The 22,049-nt window shown below is 40.2% G+C and overlaps 2 protein-coding genes and 2 long non-coding RNA genes across 5 annotated transcripts in view; 1 reads left to right on the plus strand and 3 right to left on the minus strand.

Moving 5' to 3' along the window:
• The window catches only part of LOC100709290 (type-2 ice-structuring protein), a 169,799-nt gene that overhangs the window by 103,525 nt on the left and 44,225 nt on the right, over positions 1–22,049 (minus strand). The window lies entirely within an intron of this gene.
• Positions 941–6,512, plus strand: LOC100708749 (ladderlectin). Its single transcript, XM_003457799.5, has 8 exons — positions 941–2,173; positions 4,566–4,641; positions 4,721–4,788; positions 4,877–4,927; positions 5,498–5,607; positions 5,689–5,817; positions 5,923–6,034; positions 6,136–6,512. The coding sequence occupies exons 1-8, from the start codon at positions 1,930–1,932 to the stop codon at positions 6,216–6,218; spliced, it is 873 nt and encodes a 290-aa protein (XP_003457847.2). The 5' UTR covers positions 941–1,929; the 3' UTR covers positions 6,219–6,512.
• On the minus strand, positions 7,509–9,273 carry LOC112843346 (uncharacterized). 2 transcript variants are annotated; one of them, XR_003215653.1, is made up of 3 exons: positions 9,135–9,273; positions 8,966–9,039; positions 7,509–7,709 (listed from the first exon to the last, which is right to left on the minus strand). It is a non-coding gene; the product is annotated as an uncharacterized LOC112843346 (long non-coding RNA). The 2 variants fall into 2 exon arrangements; XR_003215651.1 differs by lacking the exon at positions 7,509–7,709 and having other exon boundaries at positions 8,692–9,039.
• Positions 11,642–20,281, minus strand: LOC112843354 (uncharacterized). The gene is made up of 3 exons (XR_003215661.1): positions 19,142–20,281; positions 18,887–18,956; positions 11,642–11,747 (listed from the first exon to the last, which is right to left on the minus strand). It is a non-coding gene; the product is annotated as an uncharacterized LOC112843354 (long non-coding RNA).

The following is a 22,049-nucleotide window of genomic DNA, read 5'->3' on the forward strand; positions in this document are numbered from 1 at the left end:
TTTAACTTTGAGCACCCGCCCCTATAAACGTCTCTGCACAGCCCTGAGCCTATTTATCATGATGCTGTGATCAACAGTATCAAAAGCAGAGCTGAGATCCAACAGAACCAGAACGGTGTACTCTCCAGAGTCTGCTGCCATCAAAATGTCACTAGACACTTTAAGCAAAGCGGTTTCAGTGGAGTGCAATTTGCGGAAACCAGACTGGAAAATGTCCAGAACATTGTTCTTCTCCAAAAAGTTGTTAAGTTGTTCTGCAACTGTTTTTTCCAAGATCTTTGACACCAATGGTAATTTTGATATTGGCCTGTAACTGCTTGGAAGAGATGGGTCCAAATTTGGTTTCTTTAATATTGGTTCAACAATAGGTTGTTTAAAATACCTGGGAACTGAGCCAGTATAAAGAGAAGTATTAATTATTTCCAGAATACAGGGGCCAATAGAGTCAAACACACTAATGAAAAATGATGGAGGAAGTACATCAAGGTGGCTTGAAGTCAGTTTCATTCGACCAAGTAGAGCCCTGATGTCCTGCAAGGTGACAGGAGTAAAAGAGGACCAGGTGTCAGAGGTAAGTAACGTGTCAGTGTGATACTGAAAGGATGATGGAGAAATATTAGACCTGACGGCAGCGACCTTATTAACAAAACAGTTTAAAAAGTCATTACAATCAGATTTAGTATAGACTGGTACATGAGGAACATCAGGAGAGACAATGTTCTTAATTGTATCAAACAATACTCTGGGATTTTTCTTTTTTGAAGCTATTAGTTTAGCAAAATATTCAGTTCTGGCATTTTTTATCATGTCTTTAGTGAGAAAATTGATTCCTTGAGATGTACCCTATGGACTTCAAGCTTGGAAGCCTTCCATAAACGTTCAAATTTGCAACAATATCTCCTAAAATTTCGAATATTTTCATTTATCCAGGGACAGAAATTTGAAGAATGGACAACAGTTAGTTTCAGAGGTGCCACCGTATCTAAAATAGATTTACATTGATTGTTAAAAGACAAAATAAGTGAATCCATATCATTTTGAGCCATGCGAGGGTCAAACATGGCAGAGAACCTTCCAGCAGCATCCTGGTTTATAATCCGCCTTTGGATCATCAATTTAGGAGGTGAAGGATCCACGTAAAATGACAAATTAAAGAATATGCAGCTATGGTCACTCACATGGACATCCTCCACACATACATCATGTATATTTAAACCCAGGGAGAAAACAAGGTCCAGTGTGTGGCCCTTTGTATGTGTGGGGCCAGAAACATGCTGCTTAAAGTTAAAAGACTCAGTGATAGTGATGAGCTCAGCAGCAGTGCTACAGGAAGCGTCATCAATATGAAGGTTGAAGTCTCCCAATATTACAACCTTCTCCAATTTAATGATCGATGTCAGAAGGTCATTAAATTCAGTTAGAAAGACCCCAGCAGGTCTGGGAGGTCGATAGATTAAAATACAGTAAAAGGTTTTCAGAGAACTGACCTTCATCATCTGTGACTCAAATGAAGAAAAGAAGTCCGAGGTCATCAGTTTGCATGTGAGTCTGTCCTGGTAAACAACAGCGAGTCCTCCACTACGTCCTGACAGACGCGGAGTTCCAATGACAGAACAGCCAGACGGGCAGATTTCATTCAAGTGGACATAATCCTTATTTTGCTGCCATGTCTCAGTCAGACACATAAAATCTAGAGACTCTTTAATAAAAAGATCATTTAGAATAAATGATTTGTTCGTTATAGAGCGAACATTAAGCATTGTGAACCGAATTGATGACGGTTTATCTGCGAAATCTACAGCTGACTGCAGCGGCGCTTGAATTAGACACCTGTGCACACCTGTGGACCTGCCGGGCAGGGCGGCGACTCCAGAGTTGGGAAAAACCTTGATCGATGAGCAGACGTAGCTGTCACCAGCAAAACGGAAAATGGATGACGGACACAGAGTGAGCAAACTGCTTTCGAGCCATGGGGCTCGGGTCCCAGGCGGCGGCGTAACATCCCCAGCAAACGACAGGAGAGGAACTGGTCGCAGGCACCGAGAGTCACCCCACAGCCAAGCAGCTAGCCTCCGGTACCTTCTCCGTTTCACCTGGACGCCAGCCCTCGTTCCCCTTTTTCGTCTCTTGAGGGTGGAAATGTCGCGGGGTGTGCACAGTAGCACGCACTCAGGTGAGGAACACACCAGAGGAGGAGGAGGAAAAGTTTTTCTGTAGCTGTCCCAGCTGTCACAGTAGCTCTCCATTGAGTCTTTGATGTTTAAAAGTGTATCCCGATCATAAATTAAAGCAGCAGAAGCAAAGTCAGAATACAAAAGAGCAAAAATTATATTGTAAACGACAAGTGACGACAGTGAAAAACTATACTGTCGCCTCCAACGAGCTGTAGCAGCAGCAAAGCCAAACACAGGCGCCATTTGCTCCCAAAAGATATAGTCATGATTTGCTAGCTAAAACACCGGTGTCGGCACATAAGAACGCTGTCATAGCCTGTCAACGACGTTGATTAGCTGCGAATATACGAATGTGAATCGCATCATTGGCTGGACCATGGCATAAGGTGGCATCGTTCTAATCCCATACGGGAGCAGCCAGTCACTTACTGACTAACACTGCAAAAAAGGATTGTTGAAGTATTAATTTTAATTTCAATTCAGGTTAGATTTTTTTTGTGCGCAACGCAGATTTTCTGTGCGCAGAGACCGTGCCAGCAGTGCGCAATTGCGCATGCGCGCAGCTTAGAGGGAACATTGGTCTCCACCAGGTGCAGAAGGTGCAGAGTAAAGTAAAGTTAAGCTAACTGTCGTGCCCTCTGTGTACCAGCACAAAATCCTGGCTCTTGCACTTGAAAGTCAGTGGTCTGAACACTTGGGCATCACAAATACATACAAGCTTTAATTAAAGCATTTCTTTTGGCCTGGTATAAAGCGTGATGTTTCTAAGTTTTGCTGTAGTTGCCATGTATGTCAGATTGCAGGTAAACCTAATCAGGTCATAACCCCGGCTCCTTTGTGTCCCATTCCTGTAGTGGATCAGCAGTTTGACCATGTCATAGTAGACTGTGTGGTTCCACTACCTAGAACAAAATCAGGAAAGCAATATCTTCTCACGATCATGTGTGCAGCTACCCGTTTCCCGGAGGCTGTCCCATTACATAAGGTTACAGCAAAATCTGTTGTTAGGGCGTTGACAACATTCTTTTCGGTGTTTGGCCTGCCAAAGATCATACAGACTGACCAGGGGTCAAACTTTCAATATAAGTTATTCAAACAAGCGGCTAGCCCTTTAGATTAGAGAGATGGAGATTAGATGAAACTTTTAACTCTTATTAATCCCTCGGGTGGGTTCCTCCGGGAAATTCAGTTTTCAGTAGCATAGCACCGACAGAAGTTGCGTGTTACAGATACAATAAAGGGGAATCAGAGTAAGGATATAAGCATAGATATACCATATATAAATACAGAATATATAATGTCAGGCACGTGCAGAGGGGTGGGGAGGCGGGACAGGCTTGAGCACCCGCCCGTTTCCTGATGGGTGCCCAAAGTGGCCTTTTGTTGAGGCAATTTTTTTAATAATTTATTTTTTTATTTTTATTTTTAAATGTGTGTGTGCGTGCGGAGTCCTGTCTGTGCCCCTCAACAATAATATTTAACTATTAATCACATTTTTACTAAATAAAAGGATCTGGCTTACATCAGTCACATGGTGACCATTAACCAGTGATCACCCTTGATGGCAAAGCACGCTGGTTGTCAGCTAGGAACGAGCTCACAAAGAGCACGCACATTTTTTCTGCCTGGGCGGTCCGGAGCTGTAGGAGAAAGACAAATTAACTCAGAGATACAGACTGATGCGACAAAACCAGTAAGTAGGTGTACTGCGTACACTGTAGTCTATAGCACACAGGAGTATTAGCTTATTATGTACACGTTGGTAAGTTGTCTTGTGGCAACTGACGAATTGAAACAAATGAGCGTGCTGTGTGTGTAACAGCGCGACAAACATTACCTGTCCTTTTATTAACTGCACAAGTAGTGCTGGTCATAGCTGCTGGCTAACTGGGTAAGGCTGTCATGGGTCTGTAGCTCTGTCCACCAGGGCCGTGCAGAGACATTTAAAGGAGCGGGTGCTCAAAGTTAAAAAGGGGCACACTGAATCAGGCTGAATAACAACAAAACACATTCATTAAGAATCTAATATGGGATCACATCATACTATATCACTGTTGTGAGGTGGCGACAAGGCAAAGCAAACGTGTTTTACCTGATGGGTACAATGTTGCTGCTGATGCTGATAGTGCTAGAGGGCAGGGCTGTGTTGATCTGAGACTGTAGACTGTTAAAATCCATAGGTGAGATGGTAGCTGATTAAACAAATTTTATGAGATAATAACAAAATGCAAACCAACCTTTCTGTCGACCATCAGTTAATATGTGAAATTAAGTCAGCATGAAGTCAAATTAGGGAAGAGGCAATTATTTTTTTATTTGGTTGAGAAAGAAGTTGTTATTTCCTGATTTTGCAACTATGTGACTATAAGAGTATATAAACACTGGTACCAGAGCTGTTCATAACCTCCGCGGTGGAAGACAGAAGCTACTGGCTGACTCAGAAAAGAGAGAAGACCATCTACAGAAGGTCTGGTACAAACTCTTTAATGATCTTTTCTCCTTTCTTTAAAGAATTGACAGTAATTAGATTCTTCTGTTTTACACAGAGGCACCATGAAGCTGCTGCTTGTGTCTGTACTTCTTTGTGCAGTGATGGTTCTGACACCTGCTGCTTGTGAGTATTGCTGTAAAGGATGTAAGTATATGTCATTTTTGTACATCTTTACATAATCAGTCACCAATTAATGTTTTAAATTGTTTAGTTCTTACAGATAAAGTCGGCAGCAGTGGTGCAGGGGATTTAATTCCAACAGGTCAGTGGACATTTTACCGATTTTAACCAAAACTAATCACATGTCTAAAGACAAGAAGAAAAAAAACACCTGTGTTTCTTGTTTATAATACAGATGATATATTTTAAGAAGAGAAAGGACAAAAAATCCAACATATGACATAGAAAAGAATTATGAGCGAAATTATCTTTGTTATTTATTTTATTATTATTATTACTTTATTCTTTATTTATATTTATACATTTTAATGACAATTTGTGTTTTGAAATTGTGTTTGCAACTTACTTTGTTCAACCTCACCTTTTAACCTCATTCTTAAATTTACCATCTTTCTTGATTTTGATTGTTTGTAAAAGGACTTTCTAAACTTTATTCAAAATAGGGGTATAAACAGATTAGGTATTACTGTAATAACTAGAATTATATGATTAATAATTATGAAAAAATGACACTTGCATACATATAATTACACTTTATAACTGTGAAGGAGTAAAAATAACCTGTTTTCTTCTTTCATTGTATTGGTCATTATCTAAAATAATGTAAAATACGATATCAGCTGGAGTCACGTATAAAACTATTTTCCCCCAGGAATTAGTTACCAGGTCAGGATGTTATCTCGTTGTCCTCGTGGTTGGACTCGGTTCAGACGTCGCTGCTTTGTCTATATTCCAAGAGCCATGAGTTGGGCTCACGCTGAGGTAAGTTTCTCTTAATTGCCTTCAGTACTTGAGAAAAATATCTTAAAACACATTTGCTCTCTCTGTCTTTTGCCATTGAAGAGAAACTGCTTGTCCATGGGGGCCCACCTTGCATCTGTGCACAGGAGCAGCGAGTACCGTCTGATTCAGAAGCTGACTCGCCCTCATGGCTTCAGAACTACTTGGATTGGAGGAACTAATGCATCTGGGGTACTTTCATTCAATCATTGCAATTTTTTTTCTGTTTCACAAGACTTTGGTTTGGCAGAAACTTTTGGCCTGCCTGAAATAATGCAATCAACTTCTGTCTTCTAGAAACATGTTTGGTTGTGGAGTGATGGGAGCCGTTTCCACTATACACACTGGTGCCCAGGAGAGCCTAATAATGGCCTTGGCAATCAGCATTGTCTGCAGATAAATTATAGTGGTAATTCAGAGTACAATATTTAATATGAATGCTTAATGTATAAGTGACTTATAAAAATATAAAAAATCTGTTTACTGATTTCTGCACTTGAACTTTCTTAGGTTCCAAGTGTTGGGATGATGTGCAGTGTGACTCACATCGGCCATCTATCTGTGCCAGGAAAATCTCAAGACACCGGGGCTAACACTGAAGCATGAAATTCCTATAAAAACACAAACTGATGTACAATAGTGTTTGTGTTTTGCTTGCTCCAATTTCTTTATTTCATTTTCAAGCATTACATTTTTCTCTCATTGTAGCACCCAATTAAAACATCAAACGACAAATCAACAAAAACTGCATTGTCTTTAAAGACCTTGCGTCTTTAACAGCAGACTGGTTGTGTTACTACAGCGTTGATTTTAGAAAACTGCTCTTTCTTCTGTTTTTTATTTTTTTCACTTGTTTTATGCAGCAATAAAGCTTTCAGTCAAGCATCTGTCTGTGTTACATCTCTTGTGTTTAGGAATATACATATTTAGCACTCATAAGACGAATTCATTGAAGTTAGAGAATTTAACATTAACCTGGACGCCCTGGTGTAAGGTAGTGGTGAGGTGACCATGAGGATTGGTTTTCAAAGGGAGATCACCCACCTGTTCTCCATTCAGACATTGTTTCCCTTATGTCAGAAGCTCCTAAACCCTCAACTCCATCAGCCGCTGCTTGCTTTAGGTGCCGTTACCCAGAGTTGTTCATTCATCCTTCCTGTCCGTGGATCACTCATAACACAGTGATATCAACAATCCGTGGGCATCCTCCCGATTGTGACAGGATGTCTGAGCCGCATATAGACCCAGCAGAATTTGAACAATTAAAAGCCCAAGTGTTGTATCTCTGTCATGTGGTAGATCGACAGAGCACTGAGTTGGAATCCCTCACTCAGACAATCATTCAGCTTTCTGCATCCATCACCTCATTGCAGTGTCAATCCACATAGTTGAGTGAGGAGCTCTGGGGTTGCACTGCCAGATATGTGGAATGGAAGGTTACTTGACACTCTGGATATGCTTTTTGAATGACAGCCGTCTAAATACTCCACCTCCCACGCTAAGGTTGCAATGTTAACCCCCCTCTTGTCTGGTCCAGGAGTGGACAGCAGCCCTTTACAATGGCAGGTTTCATGCCTGCAATAATTAAGCCTTGTTTGTGGAGGAGTTAAAGAAAACCTTTGTTCCCCCTTTTAATGAGGTATAGGTGGCGTCACAGTTACTTCATTTACATCAGGGTTATCAGTCTGTGTGCCACTTTATCTCAGAGTTCTGTTCTGTAGCTGCTAAATTAACCTGGGGAGATACTGCGCCCCGGTCAGTTTTTATGGAGAGGTTGGCCGATTACATCCAAGATGAGATAGCAGGACATGAGGCACCCAAGACTCTGGGTGAGACTGTAGATCTTGTTCTGCAGATAGACCAACAAATTGTGTCATGACTTCTTCATGCTCCTCGGCCCCCTTCCAGCCCCAGAGAGCTACATCTCCACCACCTCCTCCATCCTCTGAAAGAGCAGCCGCTAATGCCAGAAATATTTCCATCAAGGAGCCTATGCTGCTGGGGAGGCTCTCCAAAGAGGAGAGAAAACGAAGCTGGTGTGAAGGCCTTTGTGCTTACTGTTGGTTGGTTTGACATCTCTGCACCTAACAATCAGGTGACAGACAGAAATGCCTGGAGTCATTCACTTTTGTAATTGTGAACATGGAAGGAGATGTCCTCCATAGTCACACTTAATACTTTCCTTAACTTGCATCCAACACTGTTATGTTCAGTTTAAATCCAGCTTCCCTTTATGGTTTGAGGGAAAATTTTGTTAAACCATTGCTCAACGTTTGTCTGCATGAGAGCAGATAATTCTGACGTACTTGTAAGAAGACTTGATTAAAAAAGGAAACCGAGCCTGTAACTAATTGAAAGCAGGTCACAGCTGCGTTGAGGGCTAATAAAAACAAGACCATGTAGTGTCCAGTGTGACTACACGTGCAGTGGGATATTCCAATACTGATTGTGTAACTCAGGATGCAAAGATGTTGTATGGTTCAGTCCTTGCTGCCAGTAAAACCTGTTGAAAGCAGCGATTCTGAGAGTCTTTGGTCATTTGCTTGAGTGTTACCCTAAAGTGTAAAATCAACAACCCCAGCATTTGGTTTATTACACATGGGCCAAAAGTGTAAGTCACTCTTTACTGATGTTACAATACGGCTTTATGGAGCAGACATGACCCCATGTTCTCAGGTTTCTGCCATAACTTTTATTATTTGCATAACATATCCCCCCTCTGGCTTCCACATAAACTGCATCTAAATCAACAACTATTCATGCACATCATGACATGCCCTTTTTTTTCTTTTATATTGATAAATACAAACTGATCACTGATCTGCTGCTGTTTACTTACACTATTGATAAATACCACTTCAATTACTATTCATACTACGACTAAGTAGTTATTAAATAATATGTAGAACATTAAATAACAGAAAAAATTCCTCACTTTTTTCAATATTGACTATAAAAAATTAAGCTTTTACAATGGGTTAATAAAAATGCAATTTTCTGCTTAAATTACTTAATTATTTTTTTTTATAAATACAGGACCGGTTGGGCAATAAAGTACCAATTAAATAAATTACCATTTCTTTATTATCTGGAAAAACTGAGACAGCCACAATTTTACTTGTTTTTGTTGAGCACAAAGTGTTTTTGTCACAAGGTGGCACCAGAGATCACTAATCTCTCTATATGAATCTTAAACAAGATATAAACAACAGTTAACCTGAGTTGTCACACAGTTAGTCTGGGAAATAAAATCCATGTTCCTACTTACTACTGGTGAGATAAAGCAACAGAAATTAACATTGGAAATATAAAGAGACATTTCAAAATTGATCCTACTTACAGCAAATACTCAGTTATTAATGAAATGTGCTGTACAGTGCAGAGGCCTCCTCCACAGCAGCTTGGTGTTTTGATCTGTGAAGTAAACAATAAAATGATACTACTATTGTACAAAGAGTATTAAAACATTAAAGTTAAGGTGCAGTTATCCTGAGTTAAGAGCTGCTCACCTTCTAGCACTTCTGACATTAGTGGTGGAGTATATAACACTCTCTTCCTGGTATCTGTCACGCTGAGCTGAGCTGAAGTTGGAGTTAGCAAAATCTGGCTGGGTTGTAGCAAATTGTACAGCAGCATCTTGAATTTCATCCGTCTGTCAAACACATGGATGAGAGTATTATTTTAGAGCTTTTTGATCTTTGGCAAATGGAACTAATAAACTAAAACCGTTAAAATCATAAAACTTTCTTCCCTCCTCCCCTCTTACAGTTAAACATCTGTTACTATTCCAACACGTTCTCACTCCCAACTCGTCAAATGTGTGACGCATGGTCAGGCTCCCTCTGCTTCACTTGTCAACGCGCAGGGTACCCCCCTGGCGTCGAGAATTGACGTGCAGGGTCCTCCTATTGAATACTATACTGATCCCTAATCGTTGGTTATTGACGACAAGAGATTTCCGCGGAAGAGCCTGTTGTCCGTATATTTATACATTTCCAAAATCACATTGTAGTGACGTGTACTGAACACAATATATTATATAATGTAAACAACTACCTGAGAAACATCAGATACAGCAGATAAATTAATTATAGGCCATTACTTTTGTATCATTTATTGCATTTATGGAGGGAGAGGTGAATGCTGGGTAATGGCACAGCTAGCGACCGGGTGACTTTATTCACCCGCTTCGCCTGTTATCAGTCCATACAATGGGCGTTATTAGCAGAAATCAGTCCCATAGATATGGGCCATCTCCACCTGCTAGATTGTTCAGAAGGTTGTTCTCATCCATCCAGATGGAGGATCAGTAACAGGAGCGTGGAAGACTCCAGAATCCACTCTGGCTGGAATCCGGTGGATACAGCAGTGTTACAGGTAAGACCATTTAAACGGACAGCATTTATAGAATGACTATTAAAAGTCAGCGAGTGTCAATAATGTTAATGTGGTTATGTTAGTAATACACCGAGTGCTAATATAACAGCTTTAAGATGCATTTGGATGAGATGGATGAGACATTCTTTCAATATGCCATCAACTATATGCTTCTAAACACAAATGATTACATGCAGTATTCTACCATATGCAAACTTATATAATTAAAATATTATACTGACTACTAAGCACAATTTTCCGTTGACACAAACATAAAGGTGGAAACACAGATTTGTATAAACAATCTTAGCACTTTTATTTAAGTTTACTGAATGTCTCATGAATGTATTAAATAGACTGGTTTATTGGACCAGATAATTAAACTAATACATGAGACAGAGACATGCTTGCTTAAAACTTTAATGTTGCAAGAAAGAGATGTGAGCAAACAAGAGAAATTTAAGATCTTTAAGATAGCCCAGCTTGTGTTGACTGGTCATTTTGTTGTTTTACTTGGGTGCTACAAAGAAGGACATATTATGCTTCAAAATAAAATAAAGTAAGAGACAACAAAACACAAACTCTATCACACATAAGTGCAGGAAGTTAATGTTAACGTCTCAGTCAAAGACTCATCAGATTTCCATAGCGCAGACAGATGGCCGATGATAGCTACACCACAGATCATCCCAGCACTTGGAACCTGCAAGATTCAAAAGTAGAAATAAGTAAATGTTACAAAAATGAAAACCTAAACACTACCCACTCTGCAAAGTGATGCCAGTGAGTATCAACAAAGACTGTTGAGCAGATAGACCAGTTCATACATATATACACTTGCACAAACATCTCATACTTTCTGTTGCAACTTCTCTAAGTCCTGCCTTCGATCACAACCATTCACTTCCTTTAATAAAGCTCTTCCCAGTTAAACAGGATACTTGTAAAAATAAATCATACATAATGGATATATTCATTTAAAGTTTTTTTTAAAGGAAAACATTCCTTTTCCTTTTAAAAGGAATTCAATTTTTTTACTTAATAGTTAGCATTGTTATTTTAAATATTTGAAATTTTAACATGGATTTTAATGTGTTTACTATTTCAGCACATAAATGACAGCTTTAACCTGGTTACAAACAAATAACTTGATTAACTGAAATAAATCAATCAATTATTAAACAGGAAAATGTAAAATAACCCCACCACATACATATTTACTGAATAAATAGGCAAACACATAATAAATAGTGTTTGTTAATAAATAAACCATATGCACATGTGTTGTGCTGATAACAGAAATGTTGAATGGTGACATTTGTAAAAAAAAAAAAAAAAAAGAAATGCTGATATTAGTAAATAAAAAATATTCCATTTATTAATCATATAAATTTACTCCATCTGTCATAGATGTAAAAATAAAATAAATGACCTAGTCCAAAGTTCAAACTTTGTATTGACGTCCAAGTTAGATCATGTTTGACGTCCAAATATACATATACATACATAGTATGCATGTCCAGATTAATCCAATACAGACAAGATCTGCACATGAGTTAACATGCTTTATAGCTTGTACCTTTGATCACTCATTCACTTATTAATAACTCATTTTAAATATTGTGCTTTGAATCACCTCTATAATTCATCTGAAGACAATGCTGAAAGAACATATTATTTGGCTCCCAACTGCACCAGCGTCTGTAGTCGAAACGGCTCCCATCAGTCCACAACCAAATACCCTCCTAGAAGACAGAAATTAATTGCATTATGTAGACAGGTCAAAATTTGAAGCGTAGTCTTCTCAGATCAGCTGACTTCAGTACAAGTACGTAACTTTCCATGTAACTAGCTGGCAGATTTCACTTAGTATTGAGGCCCAAGTTAGGTCATGGTTGAATGTCCAAATGGATATAGTTTGCATGTCCAGAATTGGTCATGGATTGATGAACCCAATACAGACACACACATTAAGAGCTCATTTTAAATATTGTGCTAGTGGGCTGGTTTCAGTCATTATGCAAATGTACTATTTATAAGATTTGGGGAAACCTGCAGTCAGCTGAGACTGAAGAAGTCACTTGGACGAGTGACGAAATGTTTCTCCCACTGAAAACGCTACATCCAGATGAACATAATCAACTTCTGGGGGTAATGAATGCTTGAATTCCTTTTTGAGCATCACTCTGTTTGCTTCTAATTTTAGAGATATTTTGCAAATGGAAGAAAGCTGTCATATATAAATATGCTTCATGTGCATTGAGACATCGTGGTCAAAAGCCACTCCAAGTTTCCACCAAGTGTTACTGGAGACAAAGATAATGCCATGCCAAGATAAAGCATCTGGTTAGACACTACATTTTTAAGAGTTTTCAGGCCGAGTACAATAACCTCAGTTGTATCTCAATTTAGCAGCAAGAAAATTTGAGGTCCTCCAGGTATTTATGTTTTTGAGACATTCCTGCAGTTTGCCTAATTTTTGTGTGTTATCTGGCTTCATAGAAAATTAAACTTGGGTGTCATCTGCATAGCATTGAAAATGTAGATTGTCTAATATCTAATGATACTGCTAAAGGGAAGTAAAGTAAGTAAAGAGAATTGGTTCTAGCATAGAATGCTGTGGAACTCCATAATTAACCTCAGTATGTGAAGAGGACTCTCCATTTACATGAACAAATTGGAGTCTGGTAGACACATATGATTCAAAACACTGCAAAGTAGTACCTGTATTACTTACATCATGCTCTCTGTTATATTTCTTCTGGCAACCACCAAATGCAGACTCAGCAATCAGACTAACAGATGGATAAGCGTGATTCATCATTCCAGAAAACACATCTCCATTGCTCTAGGGTAGGGGTCTCCAACTCCATTCCTTGAGGGCCGCTTTCTTGCATCTTTTCCATGTTCCCCTGTTGCAAAACACTTGAATACAATTAGTAGGTCATTAGCAAGACTCTGCAGAACATGACTGCAGGCTGAAGTGGCAATTCAGCCATTTGATTCATGTTACAGAAGCTCATGAGTGAATGAACATGGTGCAATACAAGGACTTTTAGAAGTGTATTTTTTTCAAAACACTTAAATTTACTTGAGTAGGGTCAGGGGTTGCCACTTCAGCATGCAGTCAAATTCTGTACTCTTGCTATTGACCTACTAATTTGCACCAGGGAAACATGGAAAGGTTTCAGGACAGCAGCCCCCTAGAAGACTGCAGTTTGAGACCCCTGCTCTAGTGTTTATTGCTGTTTTGCTCCAGCTGCATCTAGCGCTGGTGTAAGGCTTTAAATGCTTAGCCATGCAAAAACATTCCATACATTTTTCTACACATTGTTCTTGAGGCCACTGTTTCCTGGATTATGGCCATTTCCAGATTTTTTATTCTTGTTTTCAGATACTTGTTTTTAAAAAAGGGAAAAAAAGAAGAACTTATCTTTCAGTTAGTGCTCACATGAAGAGAGAAACATTTTGTGGAGGATTACTGTTTCTTGATTTATAGAAATGTTTTGTTGGCTTTTGTTTAAATAACTGCTTCAGAAAATGCCTGATCTCTCTCTCTCTCTCTCTCTCTCTCTCTCTCTGAGTGGACATGGTGGATGGGTGGATCTGGGGATGCAGAATGACTCCATAACAGTTGTGGTCAGGTTGTCTGGGGTGTGAAGGATTTGTATCGGTAACTGCTACCAGTTAAGGTCAGGAGCAGTTGACTCACCACTATGCCATAAAGCTGGCTCCTTTTCTCAGCTGATCAGTGGAGTTTAGTTTAGCTGTGGTATAGCTAGTCAGGTATGAAAGTGCAAAGTGAGGCTCCGTCAAGATACTGAACTGGTGAATGCTAGATAGAAACCATAAGAAAAAAAAAGATTTAAAAAAGATAAAAAGCATAGAAAAAATGTGGTTGTACTCAAGGAGAATAAAAAAAAAAGTGCTATTTAACCCTTTAAAGCCAGTCAGAGCGGGCACGCCCAGTTTTGCGCAACTATTTTTAAATCCCCGTAAAACCGGGAAACACGTAAGCTAGCGCAATATTTTTTTTTTTTGCATTTGAATGCGGAGGAGTTGTACTTACATCTTATGCCATCAGCTTGCCCTAGGTCACAGTTTCCTTCCACATATAGCTTTGCAAAAATTGCATAAAAAGCATTTGCAGCAACAAAAAACTGTTTCTGTGATGCTTAGAGCTCAAATTGCACTACTGGAAATTTGTATTATAGGGTTTATTTTTGTTTTTCCTGCAGTCTATACAAATTGGTGTAACTCAAAAATAAACCTATGAAGACTCTCAAAATAGATATCCTGTGGCTGGAAACTATTTTGTGCAACTTTTTTATATTTACAGTTTTGAGGGGTAAACCTCTTAAATTCTTACTGTCTCCAATGTTCCACTGTTCATCAGAAATGAAGCGGCCTATTGGAGACGGAGTTGTCCAGGCATGCACATCTCAAATCTGCTATTAAAATTATCCCTCTTGGTTGAATGTCTCCTCACTTAAAACATGTTCTCTCCTTTAACCCTTTAAGACCTACCATAGAACCAAGTCCGCCAGATCTTATATTATATATTTACATGCTGTAGTGCCATTTTTGGGAGCATTTCAAGTTGCTATACATCAATACAACCATTATAGCCCATATTTTAATAATATGTATGCATTAAGTGCATAGTGATTACATAAATTGCAAAAAAGTGCAATAAACTACAAAAAAAATTGAAAATCGTTTTTGTTTTTTTAACATATATTTCTAGTTAGAGAAATTTAAGAGGCTTATCCCTCAAAACTGTAAATACAAAAAAGTTGCACAAACTAGTTTCCCACCACGGGAAATTTATTTTAAGTGTCTTCATAGTTTTATTTTTGAAATACACCAATTTTCATATACTGCAGGAAAAACGAAAATAAATATTATTTGCAAATTTGCAAAAAAAACCAGCATATGCATCAAAATAAACTATTTCCAGCAGTGCAATATGAGTCGTAAGCATCCCAAAAACGACACAGTAAGTCATAAAGTCAAACATAACTTTTAAAAACACCAGTATAGGGTCATAAGGCCACGATGGTCAAAAAAACTACATTTCCGCAAAATGACGTCACTTCCGGTTTCGGGAAGGTCATGGCGGACATGCGACAGTTCACGCTGATGGACGTAGGAAGTGTTATGAACAGCTGATCGGATCGGCAAAGCGTTTTTCTGGAATATTATGTTTTTGTTGCTGCAAGCGCTTTTTATGCAGTTTTTGCAACGTTATATGTAGAAGGAAACTGTGACCTAGGACAAGCTGATGGCATAAGATGTAAGTACAACTCCTCTAGTTTCATATGCAAAAAAAATTATTGCGCTAGCTTACGTGGTTGCAGAGCTACAGGGATTTAAAAATAGTTACGCAAAACGGAGCGTGTCCGCTCCCACCGGCTTTTAATAGAATAGAATAGCTTTTTATTGTCACTGTTACAAGAACAGTGAAAGGCAGTTTGGCATCTCTCCATGTGTGTGGAGTACACAATAGCGTAAGTATTTACACAATAACAGACAAAGACAGGTCTTGATGAGTCTCAAAGGGGAAAAGGGCTTGAACATTGCTTTTCAATTTTGGATCAATAACTATTACTATACTTATCACTTAATATCTGAAAATACGAAATGCTGTGTTGCTGAGTGTGAAAAAATGATTAATCTGCTCTCTGGGATTTGATGAAAGTCCAGTTGGGATAATCACGTGTCTTAAGAGCTTGCTTTACATGTGCGTTTCTATTCTTTCCATTCTGCCTTAGAGGGAAAGTTTTCTGCTCGGTGTTGTAGGGTTCAGATTACTCCAACGTTGTGTTCCATTGTGTTGCTAAAGCATATATTTAGGGCTGGATCAGGTGACCCTAAATCCTCCCTTAGGCCAGCGGTCCCCAAACTTTTTTGCGCCACGGACCGGTTTATGCCCGACAATATTTTCACGGACCGGCCTTTAAGGTGTCGCGGATAAATACAACAAAATAAAACTAGTACCGGTACGGAAAAAAAGATTTATTCATAACACACGTGAAAAGACCCAGGAAAACCGAGTTAACGATAAAATCGATAACAAAATAACGCTGAAAACCGATAAAAACCCTTCTCTACTTGGCTCTCAGCGAAGGCGGTCGCACTTTTCTCCTCTCCTCCTCACCCTTATCTTCCCTGCTTAGCCTCTATGTCCTTGTCTTGTCTCATGTGCATTACTTCCCTGGAATAGACTAACACAGCCGTTCTCTAAAACCTAAAAGAGAATCATGGATTTGATCAACTGGTCTCTGAATGCTATTGACACCATTTTCTCAACGAGAAGCCTGGGCTCTGGAGAGCCTGAGTGCCCTGGAGGGACTTTCCCTGCCGGTTACACGATGGATGGGTGGCAGACCTGGAGGGTCGTGTGCCTGGCGGGACTGTCGATCGAGGATGCTGAAGATATCTATCTATTCGGAACCGTGATAACAGGGTTCTTGCTGATCGGACTTGGCTTAGCCCTGGTTTATCAGAGAAACAAGAGAGCGGAACCGGCTGTTCAAACCCCCCCAAAGCTGCTGCCTGGAATCGAAGCGACGGGACGAGGCGCGACCTCTCACAACGAACGTAATATGGTCAACATCTTGGAGACCCTCGCATCGGCTGTGAAGGCTCAAAACAACAACATTGAGCATATGGGGGGATACATCAGAGAGAGGCCTGCTCAAAATGGGACCCTTGAGCGACAGTTGGAAGACATCGCGGAACGGATCACTGCAGCTGTGAGGTCTCAGAATCAAAGGAATGACAACACCATGGAGCAGAAGTTTGATACCATCATGGGGAGGCTCGTGGCTCTCCAACGGGAGATCGAGAGGCCAGTGTCGGAGTGTTAGGGCAGCCAGAAAATTCTCCGGGCTGCTCGCATGGAAATTTACAAAATTCAACATCGAAATTGCGGACCCCATAACGGCGCCAGCTGCAGGCCCAAGGCTGGAGCCGAAATTATCTCTCCCAGATTACGTCTGTGTTACAGCTATTCTTCCCATCCCATGCAAGGCCACCTGGGTTGGCTGGTAGACTGTTTACTTAGCCTGATAGGGCGAAGGACACTGTCCCAGCTGAACTCTGGACATGCAGACACATACACTTACACTGAAAAGCAAGCACACTTATCCCCCCCCCCTTCCAAACGCCTTCGATGCTTTCTTCCTGTGGGGGAAGACGGCGGGTCTGTGTGCCGCGCTGGAATGGTAGCGCTGTGCAGGATGACTGCTGTGTTTTCCTTCTGACTACTCCTCACTCCCTACCCAACCCTGTGGCTTGTCACGTGCTACATATGTTGTACTGTGGACATTTATGTGCCATCTGTGCAGAGGAGTTTTTTTGTTTCCTGTTCTCATGCTGTCCTCCCATAGGTGCCCAGCATGAGCAGAGGTCTCTTTTTTTCCTCTTGTACCTTACCCATTGTTGTGTACTTTTTCAGTGTTTTTCTCTGTAACGCTGCCGATCTCCGACCTGTACTCCCATGTGTTGTCTATGTTGTGTGTGTAAGTCAGGGGGGGTCCTATTCCTCTGTGGGGCAACCTGCATATGGCCAATAAAGCATTCATTCATTCATTCATTCATTAAAAAAAAACATACATTTCACACCTGAGCCTCAACTCTCGCGGCCCGGTACCAAACGACTCACGGACCGGTACCGGTCCGAGGCCCGGGGGTTGGGGACCGCTGCCTTAGGCTACTTGGGGATTCCCATGATGCATTGAGTTTTTTCTTTCTCAGTCACCTTTCTCACTCACTGTGTGTTAATAGACCTCTCTGCATTAAATCATATCTGTTATTAATCTCTGTCTCTCTTCCACAGCATGTCTTTATCCTGTTTTCCTTCTCTCACCCCAACCGGTCGCAGCAGATGCCCGTCCCTCCCTGAGCCTGGTTCTGCCGGAGGTTTCTTCCTGTTAAAAGGGAGTTTTTCCTTCCCACTGTCGCCAAAGTGCTTGCATACATATTATTAAAATAAAGGTTGTATTGATGTATAGCAACTTGAAATGCTCCCAAAAATGGCTCTACAGCATGTAAAAATATAAAGATAAGCTCTGGCGGACTTGGTTCTATGGTACGTCTTAAAGGGTTAATGCCAATGGAAAAAGCAGTAAATTCACTGAAAAATAAAATACAGGTTCCACCATGGCTGCTGCTTTTTTTTTTAACTACGGAACATTTCACCACGAAACTCCAGTCAGAAATTTTGATCAGCAGCATTATCTTTAGTACTGTGTGTTTGCTGGACAAAATATAGTTTCTTAAGATCCGCCAGACTAACAATAGAGGCTCATTTTGAAACAACAGTTACTCCAAAAAACGTTTTGCACTCAGTGTGTCCCATTTTCAGCAGTAAGAGAGGGGAGTTAGTTTCACTCGGAACCACAGGACTGCTGCTCAGGGACATCAGTACATCACACTTTTAAAACCAGAGTCTTCCTCAGTACCTTCATACTCATTTATCCATGTCTATTATGCTAAAAGTACACTATACCAAGTTGGTGTCAGGTAGCAAATTGGTTAGATTGCTACTGGGTAATTGACTTTCTGATTTTATGTCTATATCACATGTTCAGATACTAGAAATCAGTACTACTATTTTCCAGGTATTTGCAGACCTTTTCCATGCTGTTGTCTACACATACAGTGAATGTTTAACAGAAGTATGGTGCATACTGTTTCTGTATTTGTTAATAGAATAGAATAATGCAGATGTTGCTGCATTGCAACAGCATTTTGCAATGCAGTACAGTACGGCCTTATGTACTACACACCGCATATGCTGCTTCATACTTGGATGATGTCATCATCCAAGTGGGTAGCAGCATGAGTCCAAGTAAAACTTAGTCATTACGTTCTGTACCTGTGAGCGAAGCTTCTGGTTCTTGGTAGGTTATTACGAGAGAATTTGCTTGAGGTCCAGGAAGCAGCATCTGTACAACACAGAGTCTTGACTTAGACATGTTTCACCAAGAAACAAAGGGCTTGTAATGCTTCTTAGTTAAGCTCAAAGTTACTTCCTAAGTGGTGAGGACTCTTTGTGATCAGACAGCAAGGGGGAGACATAGACTATGAAGTGGTGTATTCAGACACGACTTCAATCATACAAATGTATTACCTCAATTTCCTCAAAGCATGGGGGGGGGGATTTGAAGAGATCTCTGTCTCTGGTGAGGTAGAGAAAGACTGAATTGAGTGAATTGGGGCCTGAGGTGCAGTTCAGGAAAGAAACTAGTAGTTTAGACCAGTTGTTGTGCACATAGATTCACAAATCCCACCAGAACATAAAGCTGCTGACTAAGTAATTAACAAGTAATTAACAAGATAACGATACATTTGTTTATTTATAAGAACATTATTGTCCACTGACTGTATGTTGAGCAAATAGTGGACCCAAATGCAGACAAAAAGATGAATGTAAAATGAACAAAAAGCCCTTTGTTAAGGGTGATTACATGAGTACAAATAACAAGATAAAGTGAACAAGGACGAAAACTAAACTAAAACCTAAACTGGAAGAAACTAAACTATGACAACTATGACAAAAGACATGAACATGATTCAGGGCAGGAGCATGTAAGAAGCTATGAGGAAAAAACATAAACATGGAACATGAGCATGACCTGAGTTGAATCATGAAATACGTGAGCTTAATGTTACATGGAGGTAAGAAACACAGATTATCTGACAAAGACTGAATGAAAACACACAGACTAAATCCACAGAGGGGTAATGAGGGAAGTCGAAACGCCTGGGGAAAAGCTGGCACTAATGAACATAATGACATCACAGGGAAAAAAGTACAACTAAACACATTCAGCATAGAAGACACAGGACACCCAAGATTTTTCAAAATAAAACAGGAAACACGGAGACATGACAACACAAGCCTGACAATATGGAACACACAGACATAAAACACATGACAGACGGAACAAAAGAAAACACATAAACCAAGGAGACAGTTGATAGTAATGGCTAAACCAAAGCTAACTCAACCATAAATAAGAATAATTCAAGAACTTAAAATCACAAACTTAACATAAGAAAGTCAAAAGTACAGAACAAACTCAAAACGCTGGGTCACAGACCCAGCCCCTGACAATTATTCAAACAAAGTATGATTCATAGCTCGTAAAGACAAAAATAAATAAATAAATAAAAATAAAGCCATACTACAGTACTTACATGTGCGTTTTCATCATGGAGCATTGTGCTTAGAAAGTTGAGGGAAATGATGAATTAAATCGATTTTGGATTAAGGCAAAATGTAGAACTAGTCATCACTATGGTTAAATAACAAAACAGCTGTAGCCCCACACCTTTATATTAGGGGTGCAACGATACACAAAATTCACGGTTCAGTTCGGTTCGGTTCTTTTTAATTTGTCATTTATTAAAATTATAAATATATATTTTAACTCAAAAGTACAGTTTTTAAATTTAATGATGCTGAAACAACAAAATTTAAAAAAAAGAAATCTATCTGATCGAGAAATCACTCGTCTTTGGAAAAGAGAGTTTATTACAGAGAAATGGCTCTTTCCAAAATAAAAGCTATACTATAGGCTTCTTCTGGGCTATATTCTCAGCAGCATATTAAACATATCAGGTCCCCATAAGGAGAATCATGTGCTAACTGTCTAAATGACTCGGGTAAAGTTTGTAGCATGCGTGCTTGTTGTTTTTGTCTGCTTCCACTTGTCTTTGCACTAGGATGATGTCGGCGTAAATGTGCAGTCATATTCATTGTGTTCCCACTAGTGCCGTCAGCATAAATCTCGTTAAAATGACATTAACGCCATAACGGCAAAGCTCCGTTAACAAGTTACCGCGGATCGCCCCGTGCATGGGTCTGGAGGGCGTCAACACGTTAACGAGCTCACTGCGCTAACGTACTAGTTCCCACAAATTGAGCATTGCGTGGCACATCCGACATACTGTTTTACTTTTGTCCATGACGTGCTTACCTTCAGGGTCATACTTCACATGAAAACCAAGATAGTTCCAAACGCCAGATCTGAATGAGGGTGGGGGAGGTTCAATTTCGGATACAGTTGAGGCAGTTGCCATGTTACAATGAGCTTAGCTTCTGTCTTGCTAGCTTGCGCTGCGCTCAGTGGATCTGCACTCGACAGTGCAGCCTAGGCTGAATAGTCGAACGCAGATCCACTGAGTGCTCAACACAGACAGCATCGTCAGAAGAAAAGTTGGTAAAATAAATAAAACATGTTCTATTGTTTGATACATATGCGTACCGAACCGAAAGCACTGTATCGAATGGTTCAATATTGATACGAGTATCGTTGCACCCCTACTTTATATGTGCAGTGCAATGCAACATATCAATTGATAACTCCACATTGTAACAGTTGCTATTGTAATGCAGTGTATCACCACATGGCGGCGCCTTCTGTCTCATGACTGGTGTGTCACCCCCTTTTTGTTCTTCTTCGTACTCTCCCTGTAATGGATGCTCCCGTGTGTACGCGGACTAGTGTGCTCTCGTGTAATGTGTGGTAGAGGTAACACTTTTATTTTTGATATTGTAAATAAATGAGTACTTTTGGAAAGTCAGAAGCTGTTGCTCATTCGCTATCCACCTGCACACCTCCGCGGCTGGCTTCATCTCCACCGCACGTTACAACTGGCGCCCGAACTTTTTTCCCTTGGACTTCAGACGATTTTTGTATCCCGCCGGGGATTCTTCTCTTCTAGCACGTGAACTGTCTCGGAAATCTTCTCACTTTTGCGGACACTCGGACGTTTTCCCCAGCCGTGGCCGCAGCCTCAGCTCAGGTGGGACCCGACTAATTTCTGGATACCGCGGTGTGCCGCTGCTCCGCTTGGAAAAAAGAAAAAGAGAGAAGCTGACTCCGCGTCGCGAATGGACTCTGTGGATCTGTTATTCGGACATGCTGTTGTTTTCGTCTTCTAAGGATTAATTCTTCTGTGGGGAGCCTGGAAATGAACGTTTCTGCTGGCTTTTCATTCCCCTTTCCCTCTGCTGAGACTAGACGGACTGT

This window comes from Oreochromis niloticus, linkage group LG3 (assembly GCF_001858045.2).
Source record: "Oreochromis niloticus isolate F11D_XX linkage group LG3, O_niloticus_UMD_NMBU, whole genome shotgun sequence".
Taxonomy (NCBI): Eukaryota; Metazoa; Chordata; class Actinopteri; order Cichliformes; family Cichlidae; genus Oreochromis; species Oreochromis niloticus.